Below are 19,327 nucleotides of genomic sequence, written 5' to 3'. Positions count from 1 at the left end.
AGTTTTCTGGGTTGGACGTGAAGTAATGTAATCAATCGCTTAGAGCTAAGTAATTTGAAGAAATTTAGTCAATATTTTTCAAATTACTTCACACCAAAACATTCTATGTCCGCTTCCTTTATGGCGTAAAAAAAAACAATCGGTCTGAAAAGGAAAAAAAAGTGACAAAACAGTCACTGTACTGCCATTGTATTGTTTTAAAGTAAATTCAAAATTTCATTTCTTCTCAAAATTAATAGTAATATAATGTCATTTCTTTCACCCAGCCATGCTTCACAATATATGCTGATTCAATATTAAGAATTAAAAGTAATCATGCTTACTAATGTGATTTATTACACTTTAGAGACAATTTCGCCTAGTCATTCGTCGGCTTCTTTTACATCCTGACGATGCAGGGGAGGCAAGCATCGAAGCCATGAATGCAAAGCAGACGCCGCCTGTGCGCTCTGCCCACACCAAACACGAAAGTGCCGCAGAGAACCCGACCTCGCAACAGGCGATATCAAAGGATGCGAGCAAAGCCACCATGCGAATGTAAGACGCCAAACTGACCTAGTTTCTGCCCCTCTCTCTATTCCTGGGCTTCCCCACTTTCTTGCTCAGAAGAGATCGCGGATTCCACTGCTAAAGCCAGTAGTGTACAATGTCCAAAGACCTCGTTCGTGTCGCTGCAACCCTCAACGACCCTGAAATGTTATTACACGGTTTGTTTGGAGCAGTATTGGATAATTGATCCCAAGACGATTTTCCGGAACGTCTCTTGCAGCTGTTGCTGCATTCGCTACTTCAAGAGTTATAACTTTATCAAAACCAGATCGGATGTGCTATAAAAGGCATTCGATCCCCAGCAGTAAAAAGTGGGCAATTCACAGGAGCAAAAAAAAGGGAAGAAGCAAAAAAAAAAGTCACAGCATATCCACAGAGTGAACAATGATGAAAGGGCGAAGCGTCCATCCGTCTGTATTTAGGTCTGTTTGTCTGTCTGTAAACTACACCAAAGCCACTAACGCCATCTAGTGGTATTTCCAGGGACAGATACACACAACGACATCTAGTGAGCAATTCGTAAAACTAACTAAAAGTGGCTACTACTACAATACGAGGGACACGACCCACACCCTGAGGAACTTCGCCCGTAAAAAATAGGCGGCCAGCAACGCATTCTGAACGTGAAAAGAGCACCCGACCAAGAACATTGCACGAAGCTTGGTATGTAATACGTAGAGACCGAGAAAGAACATGAAGAAAGGCAGGAAGGTCAAACAAACGCTACAGTCCGGTTTGCTACCCTGTGCTGGGATGGGAAAAAATAGGGGTCTATTGTATCATGAACATAGTCAAGGCCTGTACGCTCCATTATAGTGGTTTCTCTACGCCTTGCTTGGAATATAAATGCGTTTCCCGAAATGAAATCTACATCGCAGTTCAATAAGCACCTGTGCTTCGATCTATAGCTGACAGAGACGTTTCCGTATGGTAAAGTGCCTATCCTTCGCGTGGCAAAGTTGATACGCAGCGGTGGCACGGTAGCTGGCTCGCGTAATAGGCCTGGCCTTACTCAATTTCCGCACGGATTGAAAATGGACACAAAGAATTGCTGCGGCGAGTTGTCGGCTCAAAGCCGCCACCACGGCCCGACTGAAAACTGGCTTCCGGATCAGCCGGCTTCTCAGACTAACACCCCCCCCCCCCCCCTTTCCGCGCCCAACGACGATCTTGAAAATCGATCAAAAGCACCGCCATCGACGGTTATGCGGGCGCGGCCCTGAAATCGAACAAGGTCATGCGTCGAACGCAGCCACGATAGGAGGAGAGAAAGAAAGATCAGAGAAAAATGCGCAACAAACAAAACGGGATAAGCATCTACGCGAAAAGGCGAGAACGGATCCGGGCGGTTTGAGCTTTCCTTTTTTTTTTTCTGCAAATAGCTCGACAGCACGAAACGAACACAAAACACGGAATACGCGTATATAATGTTCACCACAAGCGGGCGACCAGGTATGTGTTGAAACATTGGACATATTGCAGCGGTACAACACAGCCAAGTACACCACGATACTACGAATCTGTAGAAGTAAGGTCGGCAAACGACAGACGAAGAAAAAAAAAAGTTCGCAGATGAATTATGGATGGCAGCGATATGCAAATGAATCGGAAAAAATTGGTTGTACTCGTTCGAGTCGATGGGTGAATTTGTATTCCGACTGCGCTGCGCCATGTTCAAATAATGAGAAAGTAGAGCAAGAAATATGGAGTTTCTTTGTGCACAGGAATGCGATATCATTAGGAGCCGCGTAGAAAAGCAAGAAACGGAAAGCAGAGCGCCTTGCCGTTCGATCAGACGGAGAAATGAAAAGTGGATATGCGAAATCGGCGTGCGAAAGGGCGCGCACATACGCCGTCGCCAACGGGCCATTACATTGTCGACCGGGGCCATTATAAATATACGCGAGGGACGCGATCGCGGCGCCGTGGCGGGAAAGACCTTGATAACGGCCCCGACCGGACCTGCCACACGAATGAATCACGCTGCTCCTTTCGCGTTGTGTGTTTGAGCTGGCTACTATTATTGCCGCCGCAGCGGAGGTACAAGCGTGTACGGGGGCTTTCTCGCACGAGATGCTCGAGAAAGGAATAGAGTGGAGCCTCCCCCGTTCTCGTAGCGGTGGAAATCGAAAGAAGGCGCGACTGTGGTGCTTCCGCGAAATGCGCGCGGTTTCCGAGCTTCAATGGCGTGCCGACCGGTCGCGTCGGAGGAGATTCCTGGCGCCATCTCCCCCCTCCACTATTTGCGTGGAATCTCCTTGCAGCATGGTCAGGGGCGTGCACTTCCCGCGAAATGTGTCGCGCCGCAGAAGTTAAACGGCTAAACCGGGAAACGAAGCGAAATGGCTCTGGTGCGCATTATCGAAACACGGGTTATTCAATAAGCATTCAGCAGATGGAAATCGAAGTATATATATGTATTGACCGGACAAAAAAGCAGTCAACTGTGCGCCTTCGGTGTTGCGAACGATCTTTCGGAGACCCCGACTTTCGCTGCCCACAACTTTCCTAGAAGGGTAAATCGAGCGGCCCGATCCGGCTCACATCGCTGGCGTACGTGCGATGTCCACGGGAAGCTTGCAGAGTTTCGCTCGAAGTTCCGCGCAATGGACATAAGTAGCGCCGACCGCCGAAAGCTTACCACAAAGAAACACGTGACCCCGATCCTTACTCTTTGGTGTATGTTTCGCTGTCACAGACATGGCTTCACAAGCCACAGTGTGCACGCTCAGAGAAGAACGGTTTCGGCGGATGTCCCTTCGTTCGGTGTGCTGCACAGAACTAGCGGGACGCGCCCACGGAAGCCCCGGACGAGCGGCAGACAGCCGGCCAGTGTGGCCCCGCGGAAGCTGCCGTATCCCTTCACGCAAATACGCGCACTGCAGCCCCGTGCCGAGGCACCGCATTGCGAGACGCTGACCACGCAGAGATTAGGGAGGATGTGCTGCTCCACGTGGAACCTGCGGCGGTCGACCATCGAAAACCCGGCGGCGGACCAGCACAACACGGAACTCCATTCGATTGTCGACCTCCCGATGTCCCCTCTGTGAATGGTGAGCACTGTGTCAAAATTGACTGCTTCAAAGAAGAGGAATGTGGTGGGTAAAATGCGTGTCAAATACATTAAGTTGGAACTACACGCACAGCGAAGTTGTACAATTGTGTATCTCTTCCTGTTTTGCAATAAAAGACCGATTGCACACATAGCTCCGCCATTTCAGCATTTGGTTGCAAACTTTGATCCTAAGAAGTCTCTAGGAAACTAAGCTATCTTTTCAAATGATGACTTTCATTCTAACTCTCTCTCTCATTTGCAAGATTTTGCCCTTGCAAAAGAAGCAAGCCTTGCGCGGTAGCGTCACATCTGCCTTATTTTCACACGAAGTAACATACATACTGAACAAACGCCTGGGCTCTAATTCACGCATAAACTGCTAACGCACGCATAGTATTTTACCAACAACACCGAACTCGAATATCACATTTCATCTCCGCCATACCACAAGCGATACATGGAAGCTTAAAGCTTATTACAACCACCATCAAACATTACAAATCGCTTTATACACTGTTATGCCTGCGAGTCCACGCCGAACGTCCATGCTCTGAAAAAGGCAACCTGTGTCAAGGCCAGCCCTCGAGCCCGCCTGACGCGAACAACTCAACGGCGTCATCACGCCGCGGTGCCTTTCTGTCGCGCACGCACAGCGAGCCCGTCGAAGCAATCGGCGCCTTCCTGTCTGGCGAGTCTGACGCAATGCGTGGCGACGTCACTCGTCCTTGGGTGCAGCCACGTGCAGCGCAGTGGCTCCAGATTCGATGAGAATGACGCGGCCCAGCGGCGACCCCATTGGAGGATTCTGACCTCACAATCAGCGGCGCTTCTGGTTGGACATTTGGTTACTCAAAGAATCGACCCGGTACATATAAAAGAAGCCCTGCGGCGCGTCGCGAGCAGTAGACATGTGTGTCTGAGAGGAGAGCTCGGCTCTTCGGGTCTCTAAGCTGTCGGCCCCAGTGCCAAATTTGTAACGCCTCTGTATATATGCTGTACATACATCTTGTTTAACTCACCGTCGTCTCGTCCGCTCGTCTATCAGCTCTGCGCAGAAGCAGTCGCGAGCTGAGAAACCTACGCTACCAAACGGCTGGTGACCGTGTCGGCGGAGATCGGAGCAGTGGCGCCTTCGGGACCGTGTTGGCGTCGCCGTCTTTCGAAACAGTGGTTGCGGCGGTGGGATTCGTGGCGCCCTTCGTAACGTCGTCGGAGGCGCGCTTCGTAACAGCATACACCCTCTTGGGACTTAATCAGCCTTATCCACGATGTCACGGCGCATGCGCTCTCCCCTAGAGCAAATGTTGCGAAAGGACTCCTGGTCTCGGAGGCCATCGTTCGAGCAATGCCAGTTCTTTCGACCCCTAGCAAAACGCCTAAGGGCAGCAGAGGAAAATGGAAAAGGCAAATTACACATCCGTCGAGTACATACACTAACAGCGAAGCACCACACGGTCCAATTCGGGCAATGGCTATAGCGGGTTTCAGCTCTGGACCGCCAGATGACGAGACCAAACTGGAGGCCACCATCGCCACGGTACATGTCTACAAAAACAGTCTCGGAAGTGCGCTTCCAAGGCTGTTTATTTTTCCTCCTCACTTTCTCTATCCTTTTTCTCTCCTTTGCCCTCCCCCTTGCCCTTGTAGGGTAGAATACCCTACAATAGAAGAGCGCTGCTGTTCGATGCGAGGGTCCTCCGTACTGTTGTGGGTCAGAGAATGTACGACAGCGAACTACTGAGCGTTATGGTGCATTCAGACGACGGACCGAATCCGGATTTGTCGTGGTCGCGGACAGCTAATCCGCGGATGGTCCGCCTGCAGGCGCATCCACACGACGGACGGTGTCCTAGGGGAAAACAGCCGGATTACCCTCGACAGCAGATTCGGCGCTCACCTGCGCCCGCTGGCAGCAGACCGGTTTGAGAGTATTCAACATGGATGCCCGCAAGAAGCGAAGCTTGGCTGCGATGTCTGTCGTGTTGTGACAAATGAACGAGTAGTGTTATTCTTTCAGGAGAAAAGGGAGTTGCTAGCAGGATATTCTTTCAACTACATCATTCCCCACTTGTAGAACTTCTAAACGTGTCTCCGGCCTCTTTTTTTTTAGAAGCGGCACGTTGCCGGTCGCAGAAGTTGGAATATTTCACCACCATGACGGCTAAGAATCTCGCGTGTTAAGCGACGGCGGCGACATTTCCCGAACCACCAAAAGTGATTTCTGCATATTTAATCACCTCCGGAAACTAAGTAAACAATGCTCAAGCGTGGATGATGCCGACCAGTCATGCAGCTGTCCGCGAGCCATGGAGGACATGCCGCGAGCAGACGAAAAGTGTACTGGTTGCCACCGACCCCAAGCTATTCCGCTGAAGTACCGGCTCTCCCCCGCCAGAATCGCGATGTGAGAAACAGGTTGGGTTCATCCGTCCGCGTGGCTCGCGGACGAGTCGCGGACGAGGGGAATCGCTGATGTGAGGTCACGTGACTCGCCGTCCGTCCCGCCACATCGGGATTCGATCCGTCGTCTGAATGCACCATTATGTGCCGTGTGTTAGGAAGTGCCGATGAGACCATAAAACGCACGGCGATTGGGTGCATTCATCTGAGCTCTTCCCAATGTGGTGGACACAGTGTTGGCTGTCGCAGTGGGCTTTGTAGACGCAGATGGAGTGGTGGAAGAATGACTATACGATCATACCTATACGACTCATGCAAGCTCTGTTCCCTCCGATGTAATCATATTGTAATCTCATTAGTTTTCTATCTGCACGCAACGCGTCGGGAGCCTCCCGTCACGCTAACTATTTATTACCATGAGTCTATTGATTTTATGATCGCTGTTTTTCGTCTACCCGCCCGCTATAAGGGGTATTACTTCATCATCATCTCACGTCGACGGTAATTCCCAGGAGTTTGTAGATATACTAAATCACTATCAATACTTCCTAGACGTGCTGGCAGTACCATACCATTTACTGTGCGGTAAGTACAGTAAGTGGTATAGTAACCCGCGTCACTGTGCTACAATCCGAAAACGTTTTATCCGTGCGAGTGCATGGTTTCGCACACCAAAATGGCTACGTGTCGATCACGAAATCACACCACAAACACCTCGTTATCTTCAATTGAAAACCACGCACGTTATTTGATATCACGTTACACCAAAGCATTCACCACTGGCGTCGGGGCGGTTCAGGGTGTCACGCGCGTATTTTATTAAGTAAACGAGATGGAACCACCCCTTTCATGCCTAACTATGTTCCGTCTCTCTCTCTGAATGGTTGCACGGTGTAGCAGCTATGCACTGACCTAGGCATCTCGTGAACAGGGTTTCCCATCAGGGAGGGGGGGGGGGCAAGGTTTTTCGTAGGCCCCCCTATTAAGTCAAAGTACGGGGCAGATTTTGCACAGCCCCTACACTTAGGTTACTGCCCCTCCGTGCACCTGCCGATGACCACAGTTGTGGTCAACGCGGGATGTACTGAGTACAATTCGTAGTAACGCTGGGTGCCTGCCAGTTTTCTCCCAACTGCGAGAGTTCAATAAAGGCACACGAGATTCGGCTCTTCTGCAGGTGTGATACACTGCAGAGTGAAGGAAGGAAGCGGAAATTCTTGAGATTTAGCTGACAATGTTGCAAAGGAATGTATACGGCCGATTCTCACTAGTAATTGTAATGTGAAGAAAGAAAAGCGAACGAAAAGATAACTCGACAAAAAGTCAGGAACCACATCTGCGGCCTTCGAACCGCTGAGGACACAAAATCGAGTCGGCTGGGACAGGAATCGCCCTGGGACCACGTGCGCACTTCAAATAATTCAATCAAGAATACGAGCGGTGACAATAGCTGCTGCGAGTTGCTCACGGCTTTTTTTTTTTTTTTTTTACTACAGCGGTAGCATGCTGACAGCGGAAGAGGCCAGCCCTTCTCCCCCCACGATGCGGGTGCGGCAGAAAAACACTTCGTGAACTCTTTCGTCCCTCAGACGCACCTGCGCAGATAGCGTGCGCAGGGAGCAAAAAACGAACAGAACGAGGGAAAAGCTGCAAAGAGCAAAAAATAGCCCGATGTCAAACGCCCTCGTCCGATATCAAGAGCTTGGTCGTCGCAAACAACGCGGCCTCGCCGGCGAGGTGCTCCACAAATGCGCGAACGGACTCCAAAAAGAGTCACGATTCCCGCCAAGAAAAAAAAAATCTGTCTTGCGCAAAAAAGGGATGTCACGTGACCCTACCGGGGAACTGCCGATTTATACAAGGATTCCAGGAGCTGCTCAAACACGCGGCACGAGACATCGATTTTTTATTTTATGTTTTTCGTAATTTCTGTAGGCACTCAAAATTCCCGCTATATATATAGTCTATACGACATTGCCATGGTAATCTATACACTTTCTGTCACCCAGAACAGCATAATAATAGTCAGGGTTTTACGTCCCAAAAACAAGAGACGCCGTAGTGGATAGCCGCAGAAATTTCAATTACCCTAGTTTATATAACACGCAATTAAATCTATGCGCACGGGCTCCTGGCATTTCACCTTCATCGAAATGCAATCGCCACGGCCGTGTGTGTCAAACACGTGTTTCATCACGTCGGGGGAAAGGGGAGCGATGCAGCAGCTTGGGTGGGAAGAGGGGTTGCAAGTGTCCTTTCGCATCCCCGTGCCAACGCCCGTGAATACACAGCACTCGTCAAAAGCATTCCCGACCCATACACATTCGATTTTAGTTTTGCTTGCTGCACTTCAACGCACAAAGTTTCAGCCGGTTGAAACACGGTTCGAACTAGCTTTTCGAGCAAGTATAAATGCGCACGTGCGTGTTGTGGCCTTCTCATCTCGCTCTTGCACCCTCGCCTTGTGCTCGCCAGTGTTCCAAGCGGTGAAGGTTTCTCCACACGGGCCATTGTTGCAGCTTCACCATTTACCTTAGGACGCGGCTCCGAATCGTTAGTTAGGCTAACAGCGTGATAGATAGATTGGCTGTAACAGTCAAACGTGAGCTACAAACTTTGCGTTACGTAGGCGCTTCGAGCTATTCACACAGATGCATTACGTCAGTGGGCGAGAGAAATGGGGGGCTTGTAATTAAACCATATTCGCGTTCCCGGTGGTCTCTCTCTCTTTTTTGTACTTGCAAATTCTGTAAGCAAGGCTGATCAACTTCGGAGTCTCTCGCTATCGTTCTTATTTTGTATGCATCCATGCACCAGTAGTCAGGTAGTTATTTGTTTGGAAGGCTCAACCCTTCCCCCCCCCCCCCCCCCCAAAAAAGAAAGAAAAGCTGGCTGAGCCCAAGTCGTGCACCTTTTAGTCTGCGGTAAGTCTACGCAACGCACAAAACAAACTTCAAACGTGTTCGAACCCCCCCCCCCCCCCTATTTCGCATCCACTCATTCACTCTGCGAGAGTTTGACAGTTGTACAAGGTAATGACAGCCAATACATTCAATCTTAGTGGGGAGAACGGGGAAATAAAGTAATTACAGATATCTTCATCCACGTACCTCTGCCCTGCCTTTCACACCATCGTGTCTAATCGCATGAAAAAAAAAGTTATACGTGAATGAGAGATCTTAATCATATGCTGCCGATTTTCATGGCTTCGCTAGTGGCTCATATTCGATGTGCCGAAACTCCTGTATCGGCTGCCGGGAATACCGAGAAAATGAGACACAAGTTTCCTAGGACGGATGCTCGGGTCAACGTTTATAGAACGATCACTCGGGTAGTCGAAATCCCCCTCCGCGACGTGCGTCATCTCTTGGAATTTTAACTACCGATACAACAAGGTCAGCCTTTGTACTCTTACAACAATCCGGGAAGTTGCTCCCTCATGCAGTAGTGGCATAGGTCGCAGGCTCCCCTTTCAAGGGGGGGGGGAAGGTTCGTCATAGCCCCCCCCTTTCCTATTATAGACACCGGGCCCCGTACCCCCCTCCCCGTTTCTTTTTTTTCTTTTGTTATGGCATGTAGTCTCCAGAATGCCATTCGACCACATCTACCTGACCGGCTTCCACTTCGGGTTAAGGGAGTATCCAAACCCCCTCACCCGTAAAAATACCTACCCTAGCCGGGACGTGTACTATCCTGCCGATATCTGGCACACCACCAGTGTTCCCATCTCCGTTTGATTGTTTCTACAGCCTCCAACTGCGGTTGCACCTGCGAATTCCGGAAATCTATCGCATCTGCAGTGGTCCCAATGATGCTGCTTCTGCTCGCTAGGCTGCGTGTTCTAGTAGCTTCTCGAAAACTCCACTGCAGGATGTCCACGCACCCCACTGTCGTTTTCCGGTGTTCTCGGCAGATTGCACGCGAATTCTGCCGCAAAAGTTGCGGAAAATTTTGCGATAGCAATCGCATCTACATTATCTTCACTGCTGCCTTCAATCGAAGTACTTATGTCACCATGGTGGTATTCTGTAACGCAACGCAATTAACATCAAGAATTCTAAACCTTAAAGATAAAATTCCTCCGAGCAACATGTTACACTGCTTATTGTAGCGTTTTTCACGAGGAGAGAGAAGTACATATAATTTTTTAAAAAATAACGAGGACATTGCAGTGTTGCCAACCAGAGGCTCTGACGTATCTGTGGTTCATAACTGTGCTACCAATCTACTTCCATCGCCCCGCCGCGGTGGTCTAGTGGCTAAGGTACTCGGCTGCTGACCCGCAGGTCGCGGGATCGAATCCCGGCTGCGGCATTTCCGATGGAGGCCGAAATGTTGTAGGCCCGTGTGCTCAGATTTGGGTGCACGTTAAAGAACCCCAGGTGGTCGAAATTTCCGGAGCCCTCCACTACGGCGTCTCTCATAATGAAATAGTGGTTTTGGGACGTTAAACCCCACAAATCAATCAATCTAATTCCATCCAACGTTTGACAGAACAATCCGTTCAGGGCATTCTTTCCAGTAGTGTGTAAAGAATCTACAATTTGGTCAGAGCACGTGCAGGGATCAAAAAAAAAATTCCATCTGTGCGTATTTAACACACACGATTTGGACTTTACGCCTGCCACGTCTCCGTATTAGCGATTGGCTCTTCGTGATAAGATTTCCCTGCACAAATTACGTATTAAAAAGAACGTGAGCCTGAGTTTACTAAGCGATGAATTCGAACAATTGAACATACGACTCGAATGGTCGAATTTTCGGCAGCGCAGTCACATTTCAATTTAAATGAAATGCGAAAGCTTTCGTGGATTAGGTTATATATAAAAAAAAATCGAGATTGCCCGATTAAACCCCGGGGTCTACGGAAGTGTGCCTCAATTTCATCAAGACAGTAAACAACAGAAATTGTTATTTGATTAGTACCCTGTCTATCTTTCGATCACACCAGACTTTTTCCTAGGCCCCGTGTAAAACAATAACACCGTTAATTTGCGATAAGTGAAACAAAAAGAAAATCATCGATTGCCGGAATAAAAACGACACGAGAGGTGCTTCATTGTGTACACATATCGCCCACAGCTTGACCGATAGCGTCGGGGCTGATCATATCGCGACAGCAACACTGTACTGACGAGAACGTTTTCTATAGACGTTGCTTTCATCATGCTTTGAACCTATGCAAAATGGCTGAAAAAGGCAGGAGTAACGGACGATGTTGGCGGAAATGTATGATTAACCCCTTGCATTTTTTTTCGAAACTGCGGAGGCCGAAATACCTTCGCGAAATCAACTGACCCATTTATTGGCGGCAATCGAAAAGCACACGTGGTCATCTGCTGATCGATTCACAAAAGAGAAAAAGGTGCGTACTTTTATTCAAAAAAATCGAAGCAATTAAATTCAGGAAACGTTCCTAGATTATTTACCCCACAAATGACGACGCAAACCAAACGCAGATGGACCACATATGTGCGCATAATCAGATGTTTGAGGAAATGACAGCTATGTGCGAAGCGATTAAATAGGACGACTGCCGATGGAAAGATGACAAGATACGATAAGGCACCGTCGTTAGGCTCTGGAAGCGTCCGCAGGGAAAACACGATCAAGTCCACTCTGGATGACGACGATTCTTATATTGTCAACGCGGTTCGCTATACGACAAAAGGGCTAGCGCGTCTACCCCGTTACTCGTCTGTGCTTCAGCTACTTGCAGTGTCACTTCTCAGCGAGAACGATGTTTAGGGCCGCGGGAGAAAGAAAAGCTTGTGAGACAGGATTAAACATAGGTGTTCCCATACTGGTAACCGTCAATGTAATCCGACACACAAACGCCAGAGCAAGCGGTGGAATAGTGAAGCGATGTCACCTGTGTTTGTTCGCGCAACTCCTCGCATCACAGACAGCGATGATTCGAGCTAATGCGGATCAGGCATGTCGCGTATATGCATTCGAGATCAAAACAGGCCGTACTCACCACGCTTCCGTCCATGTCGTCCGATTCGTGTTCCATCCGGAAGGCTGGAAGCGGGATGCGGTTTTTGACACGAATTTTGGCTGCTGGTGGGTTGCGGATCAAGAAGAATGACCAGCGACAACCAATGCAGCGCTGGTTACGAAACAACAAGTCACCCCCCTGGCCGCCGGAAGCGCTGAGATCAAGGCACACGCAAACGTATCAATGTCGTTGCTGCCAAAGCAGCGCACACTGGCCGATATCGAACACGCCGGTGGACAACACAGAGCACAGCCGACGTCAACTGTCGGTCAGTCAAGTCGATGAACGGGGCGGCACACGTTCGCGCACGTTTTCAATCCAAAGCAAGCGTATCGCATGCGTCAGTCCTGCTACGGAGTGGCACGGACGATCGCCTAACTTCATCGGAGGCAACTGCAACTGCATCGAGAGACGGCCGGTGCACCCTCGCCCTGGGGAAGGAATGACGCGAGGGAGAGAGTCATCCACGATGAAGCTCCGCCCTGCGTGCGCTCTGATTGGCGCGCAGCGGCGCCAATCGGGTCTATGAGATTCTAGGCGATGATAATTAATTGCTCGATCACTCTCGAGGTCTAGAGTGATGCGGGTGGTACAGCACGCTCGTTGAATCGGTCTTACGCCAGGAGACAGCCATATTGCGCGAGAACGTGGAGGCGCGCCGCTCGGCACCAGCAAGCTGCCCTCGCAACGAGAGGCGCGCGTGGCACCGACTGCTCCTTTCGGGACGGGGCGATTGTTCGCTGTAGAGTTTCTTGTTCCCTGCCTATTTTCGCTCGACTTAAAAGTACGCTTTGAATATCTGCAAAACAAGGGGTTGAGTGGACGTAGTCCATCTGCCAAGTATGTTTCTTTCTTTTTTAATCCGCGCCGGAGAAGAGTAGAACACCCTGTTATCAAGCATGGACAAAGTTAGAGACACTGGTAACATCCTAAAAACACTTTCAGAGACTGCAAAATAAGCTCCAGCACATAGGTCACTATATCAAACGTCTTTTGAATATGCCCCTATGTACGAAATCCAGAATACTCGAAGCGTTGTCGTTTTGAAGGCAGGAAGGAAATTTGATGAAAAATGAAGCAAGAAAAACTCGCGAGAATTTGTGACAAAAGTACTTTAAGTAGCGAAAAAAAAAGGTGGTAGAATAGCAATGAACGTAGTAAAAAGAGGTTAGAGGCTAAAGATGCGAGTCAGTCAGCAAAAGTGTGAACATAGTGCGTCAATAGTGCACGTCGCGCCATCTCACGGCTGGCGGAAGAACGAGACATGAGATTGAAACTGCAGTTACTTTAGCCATCGGTCACTCGGATGCTGTCTTTCACGTGCGGCCATATTGCACGCTCCGCATAGAAGCTCGTGTATGGAAGCAGCATGTTTCGTGCAGCGACAGCGTGGGCCAGTAACGCCTTATTTCAGCTCATGAGGTGCGCAACAAACGCGTTCTCAATATAGTTACTGTATATGCTACCTTTAGGTAACAGCATGATTGCTTGCTGGGAGTTGGTTCAATTGAACACTCATGACAGCAGGTAAAACTAAGTTCGAAAAAAGTGGCGTTGTTAATCGCGGCAAAGACAGTGCATCAGGCAAATAGTTGAGGCGGTAGAGATTGCTCGTGCGGGAGAGGGACGTGTCAGCATCATGATTGATATGTGGCATTTAACATACCAAAACCACCGTATCATTATGAGAGACACCGTAGTGGAGGGCTTCGCAAATTTTAACCACCTGGGGTTCTTTAACGTGCATTCATTCAAATCTGAGCACACGGGCCTACAACATTTCCGCCTCCATCGGAAATGCAGCCGCCGCAGCCGGGAATTCATCCTGCGACCTGCGGGTCAACAACCGAGTGCCTTGGCCACTATCGGCGGGGCACGTGTCAGCATCCCATCACTTGCATTGGCGGTCAAAGATGAGCTACAGGTTTTTTTAGCAACTTGGTTATTAAGGTGGTCAAAATTTCCAGAGCCCTCCACGACGGCGTCTCTCATAATCATATGGTGGTTTTGGTATGTTAAATGCCACATATCAATCAAGACTTGTCGGTATCACCCAGTGCATTTCTTGCTGATTACTTCGTTTTTCTTCGCTTTTGTTATTTTGCCTCATCCACTGGCCTTTCGTATGTATTTATACCTGGTATCGTCAGCGGAATAAACTGTTACAAGTCAACGCTCTTCCCACTCGATCTGTGTCGTCCTTTGTAGTTTTACGCACCGTTACATGTCTAGATGTGTAGGTAACAGAGTTACACATCTGTTTCCCGAACGCCGCTAGCAACCATGCATTGCGGAAAAGCTGATGCGCAGATCAATCATGGAACTATACCAACCCAGCTGCTACTATATTTGCTAAGAGGGCTCCTATAGGCGCCCCACCATTATATAAACGTGACCCCCCTCTCCTCATAAAAAGATGGCAGCATATCCACGGGGTGAACGATGGAGAGTGGGGCGAAGCATCCGTCCGTCCATTCGTTCTTGCTTCCGTCCATCCATGCGTTCGTCTGTGTGACCGTTGTTGCGAAGCGCGCCTCCGACGACGTTACGAAGGGCGCCACGAATCTCACCGCTGCAACCACTGTTTCGAAAAACGGCGACGCCAACACGGTCCCGAAGGCGCTACTGCTTCGAACTCCGCCGGGAAGGTCACCAGCCGTTTGGTAGCGTAGGTTTCTCAGCTCGCGACTGCTTCGGCGCAGAGCTGATAGACGAGCGGACGAGACGACGGTGAGTTAAACAAGGTTTATGTACAGCATATATACAGATGCGTTACAAATTCGGCACTGGGGCCGACAGAGACGCGAAGAGCCGAGCTCTTCTCTCTAATACATAGCTCTACTCTCAAATGGGTCTACTAACACATAGCTCAACTCTCTATCACATAGCTCTCTTCTCTGACACACAGCTCAACTCTCTATCACATAGCTCTCTTCTCTGACACACATGTCTGCTCTCACATAGGACTGCTCACATAGCGCTCTTCTCTGACAAACATGTCGGCTCTCCAACAGGTCTGCCACTCGCGACGCGCCGCAGGGCTTTTTTTATATGCCCCGGGTGGATTCTTTGAATAACAAAATGTCCAACCAGAAGCACCGCTGGTCGTGAGGCCAGACTCCTCCAATGGGGTCGCCGCTGGGCCGCGTCCTTCTTTCTCATCGAATCTGGAGAGGGTGCGCTGCAGGTGGCTGCACCCAAGGACGAGTGACGTCGCCGCGCATTGCGTCAGACTCGCCAGACAGGAAGGCGCCGGTTGTTTACTCGACGGGCTCGCTTGTGAGGTGACTCACTGCACGTGCGCGCCAGAAAGGCGCCGTCGCGTGATGACGCCGTTAAGTTGTTCATCGCGTCAGGCGGGCTCGCGTGCTGGCCTTGACACATATTTCCTTTTTCCGAGGCATGGACGTTCGCTGCGGACTCGCAGGCATAACACCGTCCATCCGTCCGCCCGTCCGTCCGTGCGTGCGTCTGTTCGTGCGTCCGCGCGTCCGTCCCTGCGTTCGTCCATGCATCCGCCCCTGCGTCCGTCCATGCGTCCATTCGTCCGTGCATCCATCCGTGCGTCCGTCCATGCATCTGTCTTTGTGCCCGTTCGTCCATCTGATCAACACTCAAAGTACCACCATCTCGCATCTTTTTATCATATATGTGTTCATCTGTGTGAACGTCCATCCACCCGTCCGTGCGTGCATCTGTTCATGCGTCCGCACGTCCATCCGTGCGTCCGTCCCTGCGTTCGTCCATGCGTCCATCCGTCCGTACAACCATCCGTACATGCATCTTTCTGTGTCCGTTCGTCCATCTATTCAACACTCCAAGTACCACCATCTCGCATCTTTTCATCATATATTCCGCATATAGAAGCACCGCAATCCAGCGGGCATTCCAATGACTAAACGAGTGGTGGCACACGCACACTTTCTTACGACTTGCACTTCGTGCCTATTTCCCACCTTTAACCACCTCGAGTTCATGGTATATACTAGTTCACTGTATTCATGGCACTGCGGCCCAACGCTCGCTAAACCTTTCTAAAACCAAGGAGGTTACGCCCAGCGAGTATAACGTAGCAACCCTTTCTTGTCAGATAGTGCTCAATGTACATGCCAATGGATGCTAAGGGGGAATGAGAGACATGAGAATTCAACTTTTAGTTAACGCGCACGCTGCGAATTTTTTATTGTTCAACAACGCACAGGAGAAACCTCCCACCGGCACCACCTTGCAGGTCAAAACGTAAGACTGCATGGTTACGCCCTACGACTACGACGAGGGACGAACGGGTGCCGCTTTAAGGAGCTTCGCCCCTAAAATCCACTGTCGAGGCTTTGAAGTCATCCTGTGCACTGCAGTGGAACAGTCCTGAAAGTAGGCGCTTCGTCTTTCATCGCCGGTCACTGACACGTCATGTTGGCTGCGCGTGCACGGGAGCAGAGGCGTAGCCAGGGCGCAGCCCACCAAGCACGTCCCCCCCCCCCCCCAATTTTTTTCGTCATGTCATAGAGAGCGAAAAATGACCATTTCAAAGAGGTGCCCCCCCCCCCCCCTCGAAAAATTTTTTTTACGCAACTGCACGGGAGCACAGAGGCTGACGTCACAGCTTCCACAGGGAATTTCGGAGTCACGCCCATTGGCGCCACCCAGAAATTACTATGGCGGCACTCATGGAGTCATTTTACAGCGAAAGCTGTTTTGAGATCACAACACGCGTCATAAGAAAAAAAAGCTTAACTAAAAAACACCAAGCCCTGAGCCACGCCGGTGCTTGGAACTGTTCGCGAACTTGCCTTAGGCAGGCTTGATGTCGGGAAAGGAATCGCGTTGATGCGAGTACTAAAGCGTTATACAAAAGCAAAGGACAACAACCAGGTGCCAGATATTGCGAATTGCGCAGAGAGTGGGTCGTCGAATGCCCCAGCCCTTTCAAAAGCTTCATCTTATTCACCTATTAACTGTGGCGTATACCCACTGTGGGAGGTCGCAGTGATCACAAAAGCTTCTGGCATGATTCTTCATCGTCGTCAGCCACAGCACACAAAAACTGCAACACGTTCCTTGCAGGTGTGCAGCAGGTACCACGCTTCTCCGAAGAATGACGAAGGATGGCTTAGTGAATGCCTGCATACTACACAGTGATTAATGGCGTAGTGGGTACCCTGCAGGCGCGCTTGCAGCAGCTACCCAAAGAGTTGAAAGGAAAGGATTGAAAGAGGAAGGACAGGGAGGTTAGCCAGTTCTCAGACCGGCTGGCTCAAACCCAAAAAGTGTTACGCCAGTTCTAAGACCCAAAAAATGTTAAAGAAAGGCTCTTGAAGGCCGCTCTTCTCGCTGTCGCTATGACAGTGCTGCACGTTCAACGCAGTCAAGGCTTGTTTTTTTTTAATAGTTAATGGAGTAACTCTATAGTTATCAAACTACTGTTATTCTGGGCGCAGGCCAGAAAGTACTATAGTGGCACCCATGGAGCCGTTTTTGAAAAGGTCTATAGAACAACTCTATTTCTAAAGTCCTACCTTAATTACATTAGTTCTTGACAATGATGCCAGAGTTAATGTGGTGGTGTTACTGCTGACATCTTGCGAGCGGTTCAGATTAGGGCATCAGACGATCTCACTTAGTCACGTTTGAAGAAAAGAGGGGGGGGGGTGGCATTTGCAGATCTTTTTTCATTGACATACTTTGATTCGCTTATGTGTCTCTCACTAATGCTTTCACGTATACAGTTGCTTCAATTCACTGCGGTAATTCAGGTTAATACATGCCCTCATTTGGTGCCGTCGCGTACATAGGGGATAAGCCGAATTTTGTTTGCGAGGGGTGGGGCAAGGTAACGAGGAAAAAAAAATAACGGCGTTAGAGGGACGGGACCAGCGTCGTGGTTTCGTGTCTCTTCTTGTCCCGCATATTCAACGTCGTTTCTTGATTCGTAATAACAGACAGTTACAGTATACCGGCATTAGCGGAATAGCAGGCTTATCGTGATAGCAGGATTGAAGTGCGCATGCGCAGATACGCACGTTACCCGTACCGCTTACCGTACGCCCTATTTTTCAGATTTAACGTCATGATGTTACCGTGGCATACGTAGTGTACATAAACATGGCGGCGATTTCGGACTCCCGCTTCGAAGTGATTTTTGGCGCAGTTGTTGAAAGATTCACGTAGTTCGCAGCAAACGACTGTTTAAAATGGCTTGGCTTGCCTTCATTCAGCTTCGATGGCCCAGTATCACGGATACGCTAGCGTATCCAGGCCTAACTAGAAGATCAATGTAAACAAATCGGCAGCATAAATGTTATCGTGTTCAGTGTGTCGTTCATATTTATTTACCTTTATTATCACTAAAATACATTTGTAACAATGCTTCCCGTGGTGACACGGGCAAACGTTCTCGTTTTTTTCCCCCCCTTTTCACTGTTCTTTAACTTATCAACCCTCCGATAGGTGGTGCCACCATCCCAGCTGGGGCACGTAAACCACGTAAACGCTACCCCGCTAAACTATTGGATTCCGTGTCGACCGGTTGTGCCCTCGCGATATCCGACGACAGCGCAGCTCTGGCCGACTGGGTTGGTCCTACGCCACCTCCTGCCGCCGGTCCCCTACGACGACGACAGCGTAGCTCTGGCCGACTGGATTAGCCCTACGCCATCTCCTGTCGCCATCTCCTATTGCTAGATAGCAACGTAGTAGCATGTATTGTGCATGTATTGAGCAAAAGAAGAAAAAAAATTCCGCCATATCCACGAAGTGAATGATGATGAGTGGGCGAAGCTCCGGAGGTAAACCTGGTAAACCATGAATCCTCTGTACATTTTGCCCACTCGATTTTATTACATCACTCCCCCTAGCGTATCGAACGATTGCCTTCAACCAATGACACGCGCCATATGTGACATCATTTCTATTTTATAAGATCTCGCGTCTTTCATCAACTACAAGTACCGCTTTCTAGTTTATAACATCTTGCATCTTTTCATCATCAGCTACAAGTACCACCATCTAGTAAACACTACAAGAACTAAACGAGAGGTGGCTACATACAGGAGACGGTACCGCCATCTAGTGAACACTGCAAGAACTAAACTAGAGGTGGCTACATACAGGGGACGGTACCGCCATCTAGTGAACACTGCAAGAACTAAACTAGAGGTGGCTACATACAGGCTACAGGGGACGCACAGCCCACGCCCTAAGGAGCTTCGCACCTAAAAAGTGAGCCCCGTAGCTGTCTGCATCAGAGTGAGACACCTCAACAGTGGCTCTCAAGGGATGGGGGTAAGGAGGGATTAAAAGGATAGGCAGTATTAAAAGGGATA

At 49.6% G+C, this 19,327-nt stretch overlaps 1 protein-coding gene across 4 annotated transcripts in view; it reads right to left on the bottom strand.

Annotated features, from left to right (window-relative positions):
• LOC119186379 (AT-rich interactive domain-containing protein 3C) overlaps nucleotides 1–12,427 on the bottom strand; it is a 236,714-nt gene extending 224,287 nt beyond the window's left edge. For all 4 annotated transcript variants that reach the window (XM_075893212.1, XM_075893219.1, XM_037435017.2 and 1 more), the window contains exon 1: nucleotides 11,985–12,427. In XM_075893212.1, coding sequence (XP_075749327.1) covers nucleotides 11,985–12,020 — 36 coding nt within the window. In that variant the 5' untranslated portion in view covers nucleotides 12,021–12,427. The remainder of the gene's footprint in view (nucleotides 1–11,984) is intronic.
• Nucleotides 12,428–19,327: the final 6,900 nt, after the last annotated feature.

This window comes from Rhipicephalus microplus, chromosome 1, assembly GCF_043290135.1.
Source record: "Rhipicephalus microplus isolate Deutch F79 chromosome 1, USDA_Rmic, whole genome shotgun sequence".
In the NCBI taxonomy this organism is placed as follows: domain Eukaryota; kingdom Metazoa; phylum Arthropoda; class Arachnida; order Ixodida; family Ixodidae; genus Rhipicephalus; species Rhipicephalus microplus.
The sequence above is the reverse complement of the archived record's forward strand: the minus strand, read 5'-3'. Positions and strand labels throughout refer to the sequence as shown.